The sequence below is a fragment of the Aspergillus caelatus genome (assembly GCF_009193585.1).
Source record: "Aspergillus caelatus strain CBS 763.97 unplaced genomic scaffold BDV27scaffold_135, whole genome shotgun sequence".
Taxonomy (NCBI): domain Eukaryota; kingdom Fungi; phylum Ascomycota; class Eurotiomycetes; order Eurotiales; family Aspergillaceae; genus Aspergillus; species Aspergillus caelatus.
The window spans coordinates 1-17,973 of record NW_022475398.1 but is presented as its reverse complement, the minus strand read 5'-3'; the positions used below and the strand labels follow the sequence as shown (position 1 = coordinate 17,973).

The 17,973-nt window shown below is 46.4% G+C and overlaps 5 protein-coding genes across 5 annotated transcripts; 3 read left to right on the top strand and 2 right to left on the bottom strand.

Moving 5' to 3' along the window:
• Positions 1 to 748: 748 nt before the first annotated feature.
• On the top strand, positions 749 to 5,209 carry BDV27DRAFT_166023 (ABC transporter ATP-binding protein; the record flags this gene model as incomplete). The annotated part of the gene is made up of 9 exons (XM_032074084.1): positions 749 to 865; positions 945 to 1,002; positions 1,080 to 1,884; positions 1,941 to 2,550; positions 2,610 to 3,183; positions 3,258 to 3,430; positions 3,497 to 4,026; positions 4,106 to 5,099; positions 5,174 to 5,209. The coding sequence occupies 9 exons, from the start codon at positions 749 to 751 to the stop codon at positions 5,207 to 5,209; spliced, it is 3,897 nt and encodes a 1,298-aa protein (XP_031925731.1).
• Positions 5,210 to 6,285: 1,076 nt separating this feature from the next.
• On the top strand, positions 6,286 to 8,406 carry BDV27DRAFT_159532 (uncharacterized protein; the record flags this gene model as incomplete). Its single annotated transcript, XM_032072884.1, has 1 exon — positions 6,286 to 8,406. The coding sequence occupies one exon, from the start codon at positions 6,286 to 6,288 to the stop codon at positions 8,404 to 8,406; it is 2,121 nt and encodes a 706-aa protein (XP_031925730.1).
• A 164-nt stretch (positions 8,407 to 8,570) lies between these two features.
• Positions 8,571 to 9,128, bottom strand: BDV27DRAFT_131143 (uncharacterized protein). Its single transcript, XM_032067562.1, has 2 exons — positions 9,065 to 9,128; positions 8,571 to 9,016 (listed from the first exon to the last, which is right to left on the bottom strand). Exon 2 carries the CDS (start codon positions 9,004 to 9,006, stop codon positions 8,665 to 8,667), a length of 342 nt encoding a protein of 113 aa, XP_031925729.1. The 5' UTR covers positions 9,007 to 9,016; positions 9,065 to 9,128; the 3' UTR covers positions 8,571 to 8,664.
• A 2,121-nt stretch (positions 9,129 to 11,249) lies between these two features.
• On the bottom strand, positions 11,250 to 12,611 carry BDV27DRAFT_131141 (glycerophosphodiester phosphodiesterase family protein). The gene is made up of 2 exons (XM_032067561.1): positions 11,540 to 12,611; positions 11,250 to 11,464 (listed from the first exon to the last, which is right to left on the bottom strand). Exon 1 carries the CDS (start codon positions 12,459 to 12,461, stop codon positions 11,568 to 11,570), a length of 894 nt encoding a protein of 297 aa, XP_031925728.1. The 5' UTR covers positions 12,462 to 12,611; the 3' UTR covers positions 11,250 to 11,464; positions 11,540 to 11,567.
• A 3,920-nt stretch (positions 12,612 to 16,531) lies between these two features.
• Positions 16,532 to 17,010, top strand: BDV27DRAFT_159530 (uncharacterized protein; the record flags this gene model as incomplete). The annotated part of the gene is made up of 2 exons (XM_032072883.1): positions 16,532 to 16,861; positions 16,921 to 17,010. The coding sequence occupies 2 exons, from the start codon at positions 16,532 to 16,534 to the stop codon at positions 17,008 to 17,010; spliced, it is 420 nt and encodes a 139-aa protein (XP_031925727.1).
• Positions 17,011 to 17,973: the final 963 nt, after the last annotated feature.

Below are 17,973 nucleotides of genomic sequence, written 5' to 3'. Positions count from 1 at the left end.
GCCCTCTTCCTATATGGCTTTATATAGACGCCTCCTGGGTGTCTACCTAGGGCAACTCAGCCTGGAGAATCCCATCATACCAAAGTCAATGAGCTCAGGTCAATGAGCATGGCGACTGGTCTGGAACGATTGAGACCTTCATGCTTGGCCTTCATGCTTGGCTTGTGTGTTGACCTCGTGATCTAAAATGGTAGTATACAATGTAACCGGCTAGCCGAGACCATAGTAGTGGATGTATTAACCGCTTGATACGAGGTCAAAATCGAGGCTCATAGCTTATTGCAGCCACAAGAAACATGTCAGGAGACCGCTATTGTTGATTTTATGTGCTGTTACTGGCTGGAGTCGTCAGCCGTCGGGAGCGTCCCTTGGTTTTGTCCGATCCAGGTTTTTGGGAACCATGGGATGGCAACGATCCATCCCGCACGCCACGAACCTGCTATGGCTCTGGGCACTATCATACTACTTTGATAGAGCCAGAAGAGGAAGGAATACTATTTATAAAAGTGTGGTAACCAAGTAGAATGAATATGGCGGAAAAAGCCGAACATCAATTTTTGGTACAAACTCAATGTAGAATCTATAGTCCTAAGGTCTAGGCTTGTCGATCTCGAACCTCAGGTGATTGATACAGCCTGGTGAAGCTTCATTTCACCCTTATTTCTGAAGGCTATCGGTCATCTGGTCTCGTTCTCTTTCTCACGCCGTTTTGCATGGCATCAGAGAACGTCCGATACACATCTTCAGCATGGAATCCTCGTCTTCCTTGCGGGCAAATCATGATGTTCGGGGAGAGAGCATTGATCGCCAGCAGCAGCCCCAAGTGGATGCTAGTAATCGCCCATCCTCTCTAAAAAGCTATGTAGTATGGACCACCAAATTCCCTGATGAGAAGAAATCCCCCCATAACAGAATTACCAGAGGATACTTTCGTATGGTGCCAGAGGCGGTGGCCTTGGACCCATGGTGCTCGGCCTATTGTGTGCGATGGGCTCCGGCGTGGTATGTTGATCCTAGGTGCTCTACAAAAGGTCTGCCACTAACTAAGTGCGACAAGGCCTTACCATTAATGAATGTAGTCTTTGGAAATCTCACAGGAGACTTTAATCGCTATTTCACATCTGGCAACTCTGTCAATGAAGACGCCTTCAGAGCGTCCGTGAATAAGAATAGGCAAGTCCGACTCTCTATATCACATTTCCCATTCAATAACATGGTACCACACAGTCTTTACATTGTATATCTTTTCATTGGGAAGTTTGTTCTTACATACATTTCCATGCTCTGCTTCCGCATCATCAGCCTCCGGGCCTCATCAGCGTTACGCCTTGAATATATGGAAGTGCTTTTTGCTCAGCCCGTCCGCAAGCTGGACGAAACGTCCGTGGGGACAGTGACCAATGCTATTACAGGCCTATCAAACACGATCCAACAGAGCGTATCTGATCGCTTGGCAATCCTGTTCCAGTCCCTCGCTCTGTTGGTGGCCGCCTATGCGGTGGCCTTTCGGTATTCGTGGGCATTGACTTTGGTCGTTAGCTCCGCCATTCTGTTTGTGCTTGTGGGGTTTAGTATTACCGTTCCCCATATTGTCAAGGCACAGCGGATGGTGGATCGCGCCGACGAGAAGCAAGCCGCCGTTGCAGCAGAGGTCTTCAGCGCGATCCGAACCGTCCTTGCTCTTGGGGCCGAAGTCCCGCTGTCCCAAAAATACTCCTCATGGGTGAATGAGGCTCGTAAACGTGCTGCCCGAATGTGTCCAGTTACTGGAATTCATCTAGCACTACTTTTCTTCGCTATGTACTCCAGTTATGCTTTGGCCTTTTGGTTTGGGTTGAAGCTATACCGCGAGGGCCATATTGCAAATGTCAACACTGTCATTGTGTATGTGTACCTTTCTCATGCTGCACACAACCCAGAGTAGTCTGACATGCAACTAGGGTCTTTTTTTCTGTGCTATTAGTGGTCACTGTGCTGGGTGGGATCGCGTCCCCATTAATGGCGATCACCAAGGCCACTAGTGCTTCTGGCCCATTTTTCGATGTGATTGATGCGGACCGCGTTTCAATGAAGGGGCTTCGAAGCCCAGATGCTTCCAGTCAGGAGGATATTTGTTTCGACTCAGTTAGTTTCGCCTATCCAACTCGTCCTGATACACAGGTGCTACGGGACTTCACGGCCTATTTTGAGAGAGGCAATACGACTGCCCTAGTAGGTCCTTCAGGCTCTGGGAAAAGTACCGTGGTGGCTCTCATCGAACGTTGGTATCAGCTTCGGAACGCCGACTCGCTAGAGGGGAGTCGACTGGGCCGGGGCCGAATCCTTGTGGGTAAGCATAATCTCAACGAACTTGACATAAAATGGTGGAGGTCACAGATCGGTTTGGTCGAGCAGGAACCTGTTTTATTCAATGAATCGGTGTATACCAATGTGGCCTTTGGGCTAATAGGAACTGCATGGGAGCACGAGCCAGAACGTGTGAAGATGGACTTGGTAGTGAAGGCATGCCGCGACGCCTTTGCTAACGAGTTCATTGACAGACTACCTTTGGTAATTCAACCTCCTAGTCTATCGCTCTTAGAATGATATTTTATTAACAAGAACCCTAGGGATATGATACTGTGGTGGGTGAAGGTGGTATCGCATTAAGTGGAGGGCAGCGTCAACGTTTAGCAATCGCTCGGAGCATAGTCTGTAACCCATCAATTCTCATTCTCGACGAGGCGACAAGTTCAATTGATATACGAGGTGAGCAAGTCGTTCAGGCGGCCCTAGATCGGGTCTCTCGAGATCGAACCACCATTATGATTGCGCATCGCCTTTCCACTATCATCCGAGCAGACCATATAATTGTGATGAAGGATGGCTCTAAAGCAGAAGAAGGCACGCATCAAACATTGATGGACCATCGTGGAGTGTACTACAGCCTTGTAAATGCGCAGCAACTGGAAAGTGCAACCATGGATAGTACTGTAGCAATCGAGGAGCTTCCCTATACTCCCCCTGAGGATACCAAAGTTGAAGCTTACGCAGCTGACGGCTATGAAGTTGCTGACAGCGAGGAAGTCGTTAAGAAAAAGGGGAGGAAAGGGGTAATCCGTACCTTGTGGCATATCGTATGCGAGCAAAGGACACACTGGCCTGTATTGGCTTTGACCGTCATCGGAACAATGGGTGCTGGGTGTAAGAGACCCTTTCCTAACTCACCGGATCCATGATTATCTCTATAGTAACTAACATATATCGTATATTTATAGCTGCCTTTGCGTTCCAGAGCTGGCTTTTTGCAAAGCTCGTTCAGGTCTTTCAATTTACCGGCCACAAGTTGAGTGAAGCGGCGAACTTCTGGTCCCTCATGTTTTTTATTCTTGCCCTCGCGATGTGCCTATTTTATTTCGATGTTGGCTATGCCTCTACATCCTTTTCAGTTGTAGGTGACAGATATACCCCTAGTCAGATAAGGGTTCCAGGAGAAAGGCTAACATGTAATAATTAGAATATCGCAGCAAACTATCGCCAAGACTACTTTCAGAGCATTCTGCACAAGCCCGTATCATACTATGACCAGGAAGAAAATTCCTCTGGTACCCTCATGGCCAGGTTATCAACAGATCCAAAACAGCTGCAAGAGCTGTTTGGCGTCAATGGCGTCTTCCCACTTATTTCGATTTTTAGTCTCATGGGATGCGTTGCTATCTCATTTAGTTTCGGCTGGAAGTTAGCTGCAGTAGCTTTCTTTGCTGCTTTGCCCTTTATCTTGCTGGCTTCATACTTTCGAATTCAATATGAAGTCCAATTTGAGGGCATGAATGCAGAGGTATACGCTGAAAGCTCCAAGTTCGCTACGGAGGCCATTCGTGCCTTTCGAACGGTTACTTCACTCACGATGGAAGACACCATCCTGCAACGATACTCTAATCTGCTGTCTCAACAGAGGACCAGGGCTATTCGCAAGGCTTGGCTTGCGACGCTCGTCGTTGCGCTCTCTGATAGCATCGACCTCTGCGCTATGGCACTTACCTTCTGGTCCGTAACACTATATGCTGCTTGCCCCTTTATGCCTTGCTCTCGAATATTTCAGCTAATGTAGGCAACCCGGTCTCAGGTATGGTGGGCAGCTTCTTGCCTCTCGCGAATATGACCCAGTGGTGTTCTTTGTGGTCTACATTGCTATTATCCAAGGGGGGCAGTCGGCTGGTCAGTTTCTTAGCTTCGGTCCTAATATGGCACAGACAACAGCATCTGCACGACGCATATTAGAAACAAGATCTTCATTAAATGGGCGAGGCAATGACCAGACCCACCGTCCACAATCGATATCTGGTGTTCCGCTCTTTCACCAGGCCGATGTGTGCTGCCGAGATCTCACCTTCCAGTATCCATCTCGCGGTGGGCCTGTCTTTACAGGGATGAATTTCAGCATCCGCAGTGGCCAGTACGTTGCAATTGTTGGCCCATCTGGATGCGGCAAATCAACCATCGTCTCTCTCCTGGAGCGGTTTTACGACCCTACCAAAGGTAGCATAGAATTTGCAGGCCAGGATATCCGACACTACCCACTTGCATCCTATCGTCGAGCATTATCTCTGGTCTCTCAAGAACCCAAGCTCTTCGAAGGCACGATTCGGGAAAACCTTCTCTTGGGCCTCGAACCAGGGGATGATGAAGAGCTTGATACATCGAGGGAAGCGCGGATGATAGAGGCGTGCAAAGATGCCGAACTTCATGACTTTATTATATCTCTTCCCGAGGGCTACTCCACCTCCCTGGGTATTAACGCGCAATTATCTCTCAGCGGTGGTCAAAAGCAGCGACTCTGTATTGCCCGTGCACTAATGCGTAGACCACGACTACTCCTTCTAGACGAAGCAACGTCCAGTCTTGATTCGCAGTCTGAGAGGCTTATACAAAAGGCACTAGAGCGACTGGCGGAGAGGAAAACGATGACGATAATTGCGGTTGCCCACCGACTGGCCACTATTCAGAATGCTGACTTGATACTTGTCTGCGGAGAGGGTGAGCCTGGCAGCGGTTCGGTTATTATTGAACGTGGTACTCATACTGAACTACTACAGAGAAGGGGTGTATACTGGCAGATGGTAAGTTCCCTTTGTCACGACTTATTACTTTCATCTCTGGCTCAAGGCATAAGTTAATATTTATCATCATTCAGTGCCAGGTGCAAGCTCTGGATAGCCATACGAGTTAGTATCAATACACATGGGACGATACAACAGACCGACAGCAGGTAGCTATCCATCCTAAAAGAGCACCTTTGCGCAAATACATGGCAAGGTCTGCTTTGGGCGACCCTGGATATTTATATTCCACGCTGCAAACGTGCGAGAGTATGGGTTATCCGTCATCCAATGTTAAAAATGAATTGTTTCCGCAGAAAACGTTAAACTTACAAAGGGCACATATAAATAGTTACTTTTAATAATAGGTGCCTTGATCAGAGACCTTCGTCAAGGGTGGGGCTTCTATATATACTACCTTCGGACAACTCTAGCGCCCAAGCGGGACGAACCTTGCCGCATTAACCTCAGATACTCTCACCATACCTGCAACAGTGAGCTTATGGGTAAGGCTCTCACTTCTTCAAAGGCTTTACGGTTAGCGGAATAGTCAATTGCCCTATAGCTGTCTATCCACGGCATTAAAGTACACCTATAAGAGTGGATGCTACATTCCTAGTAGAACGTGGCGCCAAAAATAAACTACAGAGTAGATAGAGAAGAGTCCCCATGAACAGCGAAGTTTCTGGATTATCCAGACAGCCTCTAGCTTCATATTATCCCGTAAATGCAGTCTATTGAGGCATTACTACAGCTACTTGCTGTTTGACACATATTCAAGCCGGGCTTGCTACAACTGACACTGTGAATCGCATTTCTCCTCTTCCTTCTCTATCTTGTGATGTATTTTGGAGCTTCTGGGTGCTACTGCGATCATGATATACAGCAATGTTCACTTATCTATCCTTGGCTATTTGTTTCCTTCCAGCTGTTGGCCAATATTGTTCCACCAATGATGTTGGATCTTCCCTAGGGTTGATATGTATTTAGGCTATATGCTGTGTTTCGGCCTGGTCTAATCCGACTCCCGAGATCGGCATTACTCCACGCTTCAATATGGAGAAAGTCTGTCCCCGCAAATGGACGAGTTCGGGTTACAGTGCTAAGCACCCCTAGATTATTAAAATAAGTCATTATGTACTGAATCAACATTCGCCAAGACGCTGCTAGATGCCACCACTGAGTGAAGTCTTAGCAAACCTGAAATATGCTACTCTTTCATGTCATTCTGGGAGCTCTCACGCTGGTCCTCTCTCGGACTGTACCTGTAGCAATAGCAGAGAAACCAACGTTCAATCGCGAGAATGTCGTCCGTCGGTATAACCCCATACGCACGAACTTGTCGACCACAACTCCCATACAGGTCGGCAACGGCAATTTCGCATTTGGAGCCGACATTACAGGATTACAGACTTTGCTTCCCTTCAACATACTCTCTTCCTGGTGTTGGTGCAACGACTCTCTGCCGATCACACCCAACCAGACAGAGCCATCAGACTTTACAGGCATGGACTGGTGGACACATGACCGTCTTGTGAATTACGATATACAGAACCCGGCCGAGCCGGAGATTTCGCAGTGGCTAGTTGCTAATCCACATCGGGTCAACCTTGGCCGGGTCGGGTTTCTATACAAAGGAAAGAATATATCCATTGATGATGATGTCACTGGAATAATGCAGAGTCTTGATCTGTATAGCGGCATTCTGACTTCGGAGTTTACCCTGCATGGGCAAAAGGTTTCGGTTACGACAGTTGGAGACCCATCTTCTGATATCATTGCTGTTGATGTGCAATCATCGCTGTTGAGGGATGGGTCCTTGGGTGTATTCTTTGACTACCCATTGACCACAGGAGTCAATAAATTCGAGGCTCCCTTTGTAGGTAACTGGTCTGCGGTGGCAGATCATACTACTGCCTTGAATAATATTACAGCGCATATAGCTTCGATTAGACACTCATTGGGGGGCACGACATACTATAACACCATTGAATGGGAACAGACGGGTCATACAACAGGCCCTTTTCATGGGACACACCGATACCTACTCCAGCCCGCGGGAAACACGTCTAGGTTCACCTTTAGTACAGAGTTTGCCGCATCCACAAAAACGGGGATCAAGCCATTCGCAGCTGTCAAGGAAGCCTCCACACACTGGTGGGCTCAATACTGGGAGTCTGGCTCATTTGTAGACCTGACTGAGTCTGGATCTTCAGATGCAGAGGAACTGCAGAGACGTATTATTCTCTCTCAGTATCTGCTTGCCGTGAATAGTGCCGGGAAAGATCCTCCCCAAGAGTCCGGTCTGCAAAACAATGGCTGGTACGGGAAATTCCACCTTGAAATGGTATTCTGGCATCTGGGCCACTGGGCGCGATGGAATAAATGGGATATGTTAGAGCGTAGCCTGGGTGTGTATTCCCGGTTTCTCCCCTCGTCTCTTGAACGCGCGGAAAGGCAGGGATACGTTGGTGCGCGACTAGGAAAGATGAGTGACCCATCCGGAGCATCGGCTCCTGGTTCACAAAATGCCTTACTTATCTGGCAGCAACCACATCCGATGTATTTTGCTGAGCTGGAGTATCGCTCGTCGCCGAATGTTGAAACCCTGAACAAATGGGATCATATCCTGGATGAGCTCGCGACGTGGATGGTTTCTTATGCGTGGTGGAACGTGTCCACACAAGTATACGACCTTGGTCCACCGATGTATCCGTCGTCGGAGAATACAAGTCCCAATTCAACATACAACCCGACTTTCGAATTGGCCTATTGGCGGTTTGGTCTGAAGATTGCCTCGGACTGGAAAACTCGGCAGGAAATTCCTGTACCGGAATCTTGGTCTCGAGTGCTGAACAATCTTGCACCATTGCCCATAGTTCATGGTGCATATTCCATCTGTGCTGATCTGCCGGATATGTGGAATAAGAGCAGCTATACTTCTGACCATCCCAGCCAGATCGCCGTCTATGGACTTTTGCCGCCTACCGCAGGTGTAGATCCATCGACTGTCAATGCTACCATGAATCTGGTTGCCCAAACATGGAATTTCACAGCCTCTTATGGCTGGGACTTCCCGATGCTAGCGATGACATCGCTCCGTTTGGGCAATGTAGACCAGGCTATTTCCTATTTGCTCCACCCGAACTTCCAATTTGATGATGTGGGTAACCCAGTGGGAACAGTTGTCCCGACGCCTTATTTCCCAGGTTCTTCAGCGTTTCTCCTTGCCATTGCAATGATGGCCGGAGGATGGGATGGTCAGGAGGGAATACATTTTCCAGAGAACTGGGGGGCGAGGGTTGATGGGTTTTCGGCAGGGATATAAAAAGAGTTAAATACCTATGTTGTTGTTTTATATCATGAACTTGTTGTCCCTTCAATAAATATCACCAGTACTGGAGCCTCCGAGTGCGTGGATATAAGATACAATATCTAAGACCGTAAATAACCATTCATCGTTCAGGGCAATACGCGCAATGATAATTTATTCCGAATTTAACCAGAGCTAATTTTTATACAAAGTCTATCCATTTCACTAGGGAGTCCATCTTGTTCACAAAGGTAGGGTTGCCCTTCCAATCATTTAGCAACTGCACCCACACGCCTTACAGCCCGTTTTAGCACAGTCAGAATCTCCCACCCCAGGTATACAATCTTCAGCTGTAGTACAAGATGTCCAATCGCCGGTTCCTCCCTTATGGGCCAACCAGCACCATTGTCCATTACCCCCACATCGTTGCCAACACCATCTGTCCTTCGAGCAACCGTATGGAGACCGAGTCCAGCATTTCTGCGCAGCGAATACGTTGCCTAATTCCTTAGCAGCTGGGGTATCGTTGGCCACCTCGTCGCCCCTAGGAACAACCCGAGCAAGAACGGTGCTGGGTATAGCAGTAACAAGGAGGAGGCTGATGTTGAGCTTCATTCTCGCGAGTCTATCGCTATCAGTAAGAGGCATTGTAATGTTTTAGGGTAACACATACATAAGCTTCGAGCTCAATCTATGGCGGAAATGAGAGGTGTGGGTTTGCCTTTTCAGGAGTAAATGTTCCGAAGAGATAGGGAGGATTATTCCAAGTATAATGGGGAGGGTAACCCCCTATATATTCTTTCTATAGCCTGCCTACAAGGATCCAGCCCTTTTCCACAGTATTTTACAGACTTAGGCTAGGTGCTAAATTATTCAACTAAATTGACTATGAACTTTGGGATCCGATTGGAAGACCTCGCTTATAGCAGGCCTTATACATTTTAGATGGTCTCGTAGGTTGCATTAACTGGACACTAGCTTTGATAAAGTACATGTTTTAACATGGATATGACGGGTCGGGCGGCGCAGTAATGAAGCCAGCAGCAAAAGCACCGGAAGAGGTAACATTAATACATAGCTGAAAACCGGGTCTCTATACGGAGAGTGTGAGCGATAGATATTATCCCGACATTGCACTCAATTCCGCGCAATCTAGCCGGCGCTTCCTTTCGGGAAACAACTGGAAATTAACATTTCCAATGTTTATTTAGGGTTATATGTATCACAAAGGATTGTGATTGCGTAGGATATTCGTTTCCCATTTCGGATGAGAAGTAGCTCGGGACGTAACCTTCATTCATAAATGGTATCAGTATTATCGCAGGGTCAGCACTCTATCTCTAGAGGTCTAGGGGCCTCAGGCACTGCGTAGCATACCTTGTGGCACTGGGAGGATGCTTAGTCCCTGCATGCTTCAGCCTCATGGACTTTTACGGAAGACCCTTGAAAACTTATGTGATTTGAGAATGGAACATTTACTTTAGACGTAAGAAGCTATGAACCGGAAGTGTTTCTATGGGTAAAACTATCTATTGAGGGCCATGATATAAGATCCAAACTATGTGTTGGATATGGGGATTGGCATGATTCACAAACCTATAGGCATCAAAGGCAGCAGCACATTCGCCATGTGCTACCATAGTGAGATGGTGGCGATGCCCCAGGCATGGTGGGTTACATCACTGGAAGTACCCTGTTCAAAAGTGGGCCTGGATATCCTTGCCATAGCCTTCTATTTGAGCAATTCCACTATCCATATCTACGTCGGGTGATTCAACGGAGAGCCCGTATTGGTTTTCGGACTGACCTGCTCGAGCACGCCCTAGCTATCGAAAATAAGCCGGACTACTGATCTAGCCAATTCTTAATCAGGGTCAAGAGGTGGTTGGATACAGTACCCCGTATAGTCATATTAACGCACTGAGTTAGCGCTAAATTGTAAATCCAATTTTTTACGATGAACGCCCTGTATCCACGAGCCCCCTCCCGAGGAAATATATTGAGTTTGGGTTTCACTTCACAACGTAAATTCCATACATGGAAACTAAATTTACTTAGCACAAATACCTGGTTAGGCAGTTGTCGAATCACGTGGTGACATAGGGCAAAGTGGTAGATGTCTACCCACACAGGAGAACCTAGATCACAGGTACCACCATCCGAGGAGTTTGGGCCAAGAGTTATAAGAAACAAGTCCTATAATATCCTCAGGATAGGTAATTGTAGATATTTACACCCTTACTTTATGGAAATTGCGATCGGCGATGCCCCTGTTAAATGAGGTGTTGTAGCCCTAGGTGTGAGACTAGCCTAATGATCCTTGTAGGGTCCACCGTCCACAGTTCTGTACGGATAGCCGGCGGCCATGTGACTTTACAAAGAACAGGATTGAGCTTCAAATCCTTTGGTACTGTATAAAACGAGACCACCCACTATCCTGGGACAAATTTCCTCCTCGCGGTACTAGAGGGTACCAGATATTCTCAAGGCATGGAGTTGATGACATGCTCGAATATAGCGTGCTAATGCTATGTAGACGGCCATAAGAACAAGGTTACTGCTGCGTAAAGGATTTACAATATCGCCTATATAAAATACGAGAGGGACCAAACCATGAGGGAGCCGCACTTTACAATTTTTCTAGAAAGTCGCCAAGGACAAAACGTACTGAGACCGGATCCCTCGGAAAAGGCTGCTTGTGGGACCTGGCGACTCAAACCCCAAAGGTGTTTCCATACGGCGAAAATGCTCCGAGTATCCCCGCGCATATCTTGGCTTTCTTCCTCCGGGCTTGGCCACGATGGAGGAAGGATAAGGCTATATATCGTGATATTTTCAGGCATCTTTCGGTTAGTCCAGGCCCTCCCAGCCTTCCTGTCACGCGTGAGCTACTGTATACGGTCTGCTGGTGGTCTCGTAGCGAAGTGTTGTGTTCTAGTGCATCCCCTACCCACTCTGAGATACTAGAGAATTATGTAGGGCATGAGGTGTTAAAAGCACAACCTTGGTACCATATGGTTGTTTTGCTCGACCGGGCTTGACAGATTATGACGAGTATAACCGCATCTTGTCGGTATGGTGTTTAGTAAATTTCCCGTTCATTGATGTGAGAAACTACTACGATCTAACAATAAAAACAATGAAACAGGGGGAGAAGAGATATAATATCTTTTTGATTACCAAGGAGCATCATCCTCTGTGGCCATCCTATGGGTATCTGAATGAGTCTCAACAAAGTCCACAATATCCTTTAAAGCAGACTTAGGACCACTCTTATCGTTATACTCATCAGTCTGATATCCATATATGAGCCCATCAATACCAGCCTCGCGCAGTAGATACTTCACCATTTCAGTATCACCTTGTGCACTAGTCCAGCTAAAGACCTTTCCAAGTTTCCCTTGGTCGCGCTTCCAACTTCCATACCGAAGCTCTGGGTAGATGTCGACCCCTTTCCTAAGCCACGAATCACCAAAATCCATAACCATCTGCGGAACTGGTATACCGCTTCCGGTGCTGTTGTACAAATGCAAAATAGTGTTCGTCTCACCACTCAACACAATCGCTTCGTTTGGGTTCAAACCGTCTCTGATCACCTTAAACCCGCGACTCTCAGCTGTTTGGAAAAAGCCATAAAGAACCCGTATACCTGCAGGTTCGAGAGTTTCTCGAGCTAGATCACGCAAGACTTCGATAGAGCAGCGTCGATGCCTTTGGCAGAAATCAGGGTTTTTGATATCCAGCCATACGAAGGAGATATTGTAATTGTTTATCCACCGTTGCTGCGCGATGAACTGGAACAGTTCGCGTGCTGTAGCGCCAGCACTGAATAGTTTTCCGTCGTGGTCTGCCCACCAGTCGAAGTACCAGGCTGTTAAATCAACTTCTAATGCATTCGCACCATGAGAAAGCGCGGCACTGACTGCTTCTTTTCGTAGGACTCGATGTGCGATAGCGTAGATCGGTCGTTGGGCTGAAGAGGCGACTCCTAAGTTGAGCAAGTCGAGTGCCAACAGGAGACGGACAAGTGGGAATATGGACTGCATTATTGAGTAGAGAAAACGAATCATGCATATAGAAAGGTCATAAATGATAAAGCCAATAGTCCTTGGTGGTTATTACGTCCAACATCTGGAAGCCTGAAGTCTCATAATCTTTCTAGCGGGAACCGTGCTGTCGATATTCCAACGTTTAGAGTAAGTCTTTCTAGTCACATTATCACCCCAGCCTCGTGAAACGGGGAGGGTCTCTCTTTGGTTGGTTGCCCGGCCATAGGCAGGTCATCCCAGGTGATCCTTGTACATTAATACTGGCACTAAGGCTAATATCGGAGGCTTCCTTGTCTCTTCCGCCGGTAGCAAGGCTAAGGCAAACCCCTCGAAATGCATAAGTGCTCCACAAGATTTCCTATTTTTAATACCTGCCGTACTAGCGTCCGATGCGTTGGCTTGTAAACTGGTTGGGTTAAATACCACTTGGGGCGTCCACATTGATCCTGGTTCTTGGCATGTTCGCGCCAATACAAGGGATCCACAGATCTATTCCGACTGTAGTAGGGCGCGAAAAGATCGTGTGTACAAGAAACAGCTCGGGCTAATCAGGATTGTAGCCGGATATCACTGCCCGTACTCGTATACAAGGTGCAAAATGTATATGAGGAAAGCATATATGAACCGGTAGTCACAATGCCCATTTTTTACCTTTTGTCTGACATGAAACACCTATTCATAGGATAAAAGACGGCTTCCTACCTTGTCCAGTAATAGTCCTTGTCCAGTAATAGTGTGCTGCGTTCAGTTGGGGATCTTGCACAGAAGGCAGAGGCTCTGGCCACTCCTGTTATAACAGCTATCAGTCTACCTTATTGAAATAAAACCTTTACAAACTACCGATTCTAAGCATAAATTGACTTTAAACTAGGTGTGTTAGATAGATTTCCCTTGCTCCTACGCTACCTCGTCCGCCCGGAGTGTCGGGTGAAATCGCCTATATTGATATATATGGTCTTATTCAGCTCCTTTGAAATACTAACAACGTGATTCACGGCCGCAGGGGAGAGCTCCTGAATCATTCTGCTAGGGCTCCATAGTATCGAGTATCTATACTCTATAGGGCAACCGCTGTTATTCAGCCTCTATTCAGAGCTCGGAGATACCAACCTTATAATGCATTTCTCCTGAAATCACTACTTCTGAACATTTCCTCTTACCGAAACACCTTGGAAATCTACCTACCTATCTAAATAGCCTCCCGATTCACATTTCCACTGCTGTCTTACCTTTTGTATAAATAAATACATATACTATATTTATGACATGTCCGGTACACTGACCTTATAAGCGGCAGGTATAGGACCAGGTCAGGGTCCTTGGCAGGCCTATACCACGAAATGCCGATGGATCTATTGATGACGCTTTCGTGGACACTTTAGTGCAAGTTGCGAATGATGCCTCCCTATCACCCACCGAGCGCCGCGGCTGCGGTTTGCTCTCTAAAATATCTAGCTGCTAACTTAGCCTCATCAAGTGACTTTTCGCCTCCGGTGGGAAAAGGGGAAGCGGCTACTATAATCCTCGCTTTCTAAGACCCCTTCCCACATCCTCAATGTACAGACGCATATTAATGACACAATTGTCAAATAACTCGCAAATAAGATATAATTAATTTATATGACGCACTTCCTGCCTTTTGGCGAGCAGAGAACAACCTCATCGTATAATTTGACTTTCATAACTAAAAGAGCTAATAAATAGCCTTTGAAAGATCGACATTGATCAGATATTTATATTGCATTCAGCAGTGGCAATAAGACAAGTTTTAAATTATTTTTGTTTATATTAAATTCAATTCGCTGGGTAAGGAATGAATTCTTGATCGATGCTAAATTCCCAGCTCTAGTGTTTAGAGGTAATAAACTCGGCATTAAACCTTCGTCCTTCCACTCACATTTGCAGTTGATAGGCTTACATACAATTGGAGAGCCATTGGCCAGGTGATCCAAAGTGCCTGCAGATCCTTTATAATGCAAAAGGAATAAGGTTGAGTAGATCCCTAGCTATCGGCCCTAGATAACTCCGGCTCTGTAGGATTGGAAGCCCTTGTACACCATGTCAGACTAGGAAGCAGACCAAAAGGGAGCAATGGCCCTAGAAGGCTCGCATCATGAGGGCATCTAGCTAGTGCTTTGGACACGGTGTCGAACAATGGGATGCCTTTTCTGTCCACGGGGCTAAAATTTATATATTTACAAAAAATGTACATGTATTATCGACTGGTTGTTGGCCACATCAGCTGCAGACTTCGTCTGGATATGACAAACTAAACGGTTCCAAAGTAGATAAAATCGGGGTTCCATCCGTGTACCTGATTGAAAAAGTCCCCTGGTTGTCAAGCAATGCCGATCACCTTCGGGGCGTATCGCGAAGATGCCCCCTGGGTCATGCTGGCTGTTCCTTGAACATCTTCGAAAAGATAAGAAGAAAACATTGTGAAGGACTCAGCTGTTTTGGGCAGCCAAGAGATCTGATTATGTTATTATGGATGACAGATGAAAAGTCAAGGTTGTGGACATTGAAACAATCCTCGATATACCACCCTTAGTCAGTGCTGGGGATCTCAACAATCGTTGAGGGTTTAGGCCGTCTAGTCTCGTCCCCTTATGCAAGATAAATCTTGTAACAAGAGATAAGAGTGATGTGCAGATGGCAGAGACTCTGTCAGCTCCTGCTATAGTATATATCAATTTAAATTCTTGGAACAAAGCCTTTGAAAAGCTGGGGATTCTGGAAAGCATTGATTCTAACAGCAATCTGCATTGTCATGGTAACCGTTACATTCACAAAGATCGAGTGGCTAATTAGAGGGCCTTAAAAAGTCAATAGACACCTAATGACGTTTATGCGGTCGATGTAACGGTCTGAACAATGGATTGTCAAATGTTGGAGACCGGAATGTGCTCTGCTATTATGGGGAGATGCGGGTGGCGCCGGATTCTTTTTCCAATCACTTCATGCACGGGGAAGTCCGAAGTTGACCTTCCCTTGGTGTTGGATCTATAGCCTAGAGCTGTCTTAGGTTGACCAACACTCCACAGACCTATTCAATGTCATGATGCGCTCATTGCGGGAACATTCAGCGCTGTAAAGGTTCGTTCGAAATTGAGTTGATTGATGGTATACGGGGTGGTCCTTGCCACCATAGTAGGACTCATCTCCTGCAACGTTAGAGTCATGGGATTAGTAGTCGCATCGGGAAATTCGGTACCACGCTATGAAGTATCCATAAAGTATGAGAATGAGTTTCTAGTCAAATCTAGATTGAGTAAAACTGGTACGTCTCCGTGGGAAAAGGTCATGTAACAATGAAACAAGTACTGCTGTGGTTTATACATCCATTGGGGGTCGGTGAGCCGGATATGCGCGCTTTAGTCAAGCGAGGGTGAAAATTGATCAAGACCAAATATGCCTTACAGGTACACGACATCTAATGGCTACGTGGGCAGCTACCAAGATCAAACTACCGCGCGGACTCATTGTTACATCCACATGGTTTGCCACGATCTCGTTGGCGGCTAAGTGACAACACCATACACAAGCATGACGCAGCAGCCAAGTTCTTGAACTATTCTTCATCTTTGAATGAGGGGACTTTCGTGTGTTTCATGGTTTGCAGTATGGCCAAGCCAGTCTAGAAGAAACCTTGCCAGAAGCACAACCACTTTCTTCTAGCATACGTTCGATTGTCGTTTTAGACACTAGAACAGATGTAGCTATGAATCATGAATCATCTGATGAGAGCTATGCGGGTCGGATCTTATCATCCATGGGTCGGCGAGCGATATCTTAGCAGCTGTGCCGTTCGTTCGGCTGAAGCCGAGGGGATGGTATTTCCGCATCCGGCGAGAGCTGGGCTCGGGTTCGTATTTTCAAGCCCCGATCCATGGATCAGTCTCGCTTGTTAAACGCTAGCCGAGATCAATCCAGTAAGGCAAAATCAATTGTCCTCAACTCTATAGAGCACAGAAAAATGTATATAAAGCAGGTGAAAGCTATGTCCAAAATCCCCAAGAACCAACCAGCATCTTCCTCTATATTCCAATTCTATATATTTTACATCTTGCTCTCCACCTGCTACTCCCAAAATGCGGTTCATTCCATTGGCTTTGGGCTTTATGGCCACCACCTCTACAGTCTTTGCTGGACCTCCTAACGTCCAAACCGTGAGTGTTCAGCTCAGTAACGATCAATCTGGGGCCAATGCCAACGTTGATGTACCCACCGACGGCAATCGACGCTCCGTCCAGGCTCTCTGGGGCCATACCTCTGTGTCCACGAATGGCGTTGTGACTGCTACGAGCGCCCAGCTCACTCGGTTCCAGCAGTCGACCCACTGCGAAATTACTCAACAGCCCAATGTCGATGCCAAGCTCGATGCACAGCGCACCTGGGTTTCCCTGGATCAGGGAAAGTTGGTTCAGCTCGGTCGAGCATCCATTGTCTGCAGCGACAAGTAGTTGACAACCATTGGAAGGTGAACTACGATGTCCGCCAGTTATTGGCAAAGTTTATGGAAGACTATATTGACGATCGAAACTGTGGCTTATCCTGGGTGCTCATCTAATGCTGTACCTATCGGAGCACCCATACTCATATTATGTATCACTCCTTTAATGTATTTATTGTCATTTATACATATTCAAATAGTAGTTCGAAAATCCAGACAAAACATGTTATTATATTATCAATTTCATGATCATAAATTCAGAAGCCAGTTCACTTCCTCTGTGAATGTGCACCTAAGCATATCTATGCCATATCTGCAGCTCATCTTGGGAAGCATCGGGCCTGCATAGGACACTATATACCATCAAGTATACTATGTGTAGCTGCTACCTGGTTAAGCAACAGGCAGCAGCGCCCACCATTATGTGTGAAATCAAGTCTGACTACAATTTAGGGGGATGCGGAGGTAAATCTAAGCACCCTCTCGACTTCCATCACACAATTTTTAATGTCGACCAGTGATAATGTTTTATTTTTAAATCCTAAAACTCAACTTTAGTTTTCGACGTGCACTTTGGGTATGTTTAAACCAGATTTCTGATTGCTAATTCAGCATTTGCTCTTGGGAATACACAGGCCATCCTATAATGTCAGGGGAGACTAGTTAGGGCTCTCTGACATGTATCTTTTGTCAATTACCACTTACTACTTTACTGAGCACAAAGCCATCTATACACTGACAGCCCTGAACACATTGCATTGTACAAATTTCGTTAGACTGGGAGTTGCAAGTAGGAGGACACGCAGTACCACAGTCCTTCCATTGTTGGTTCTATAACAGTTAAAAACTAGAGTTAATACTTGAATCCGTGATTGATTTGTCACTGTAGAGTGAAACTCACCTCAGGGCATGATTCTTTGGCGTAAACAGCCGAAGCTGCCGCGAGAAGGAATGCAAGGACTGTTGGCTTGAATTGCATCTTATTATCTGTTAAGGTTATTATAAACATTTTTTCAATCAATACACAGGAGGTTTATTATTGTCATACCAGAAATATCGCCTTTCTTTTATTAAAAAAAA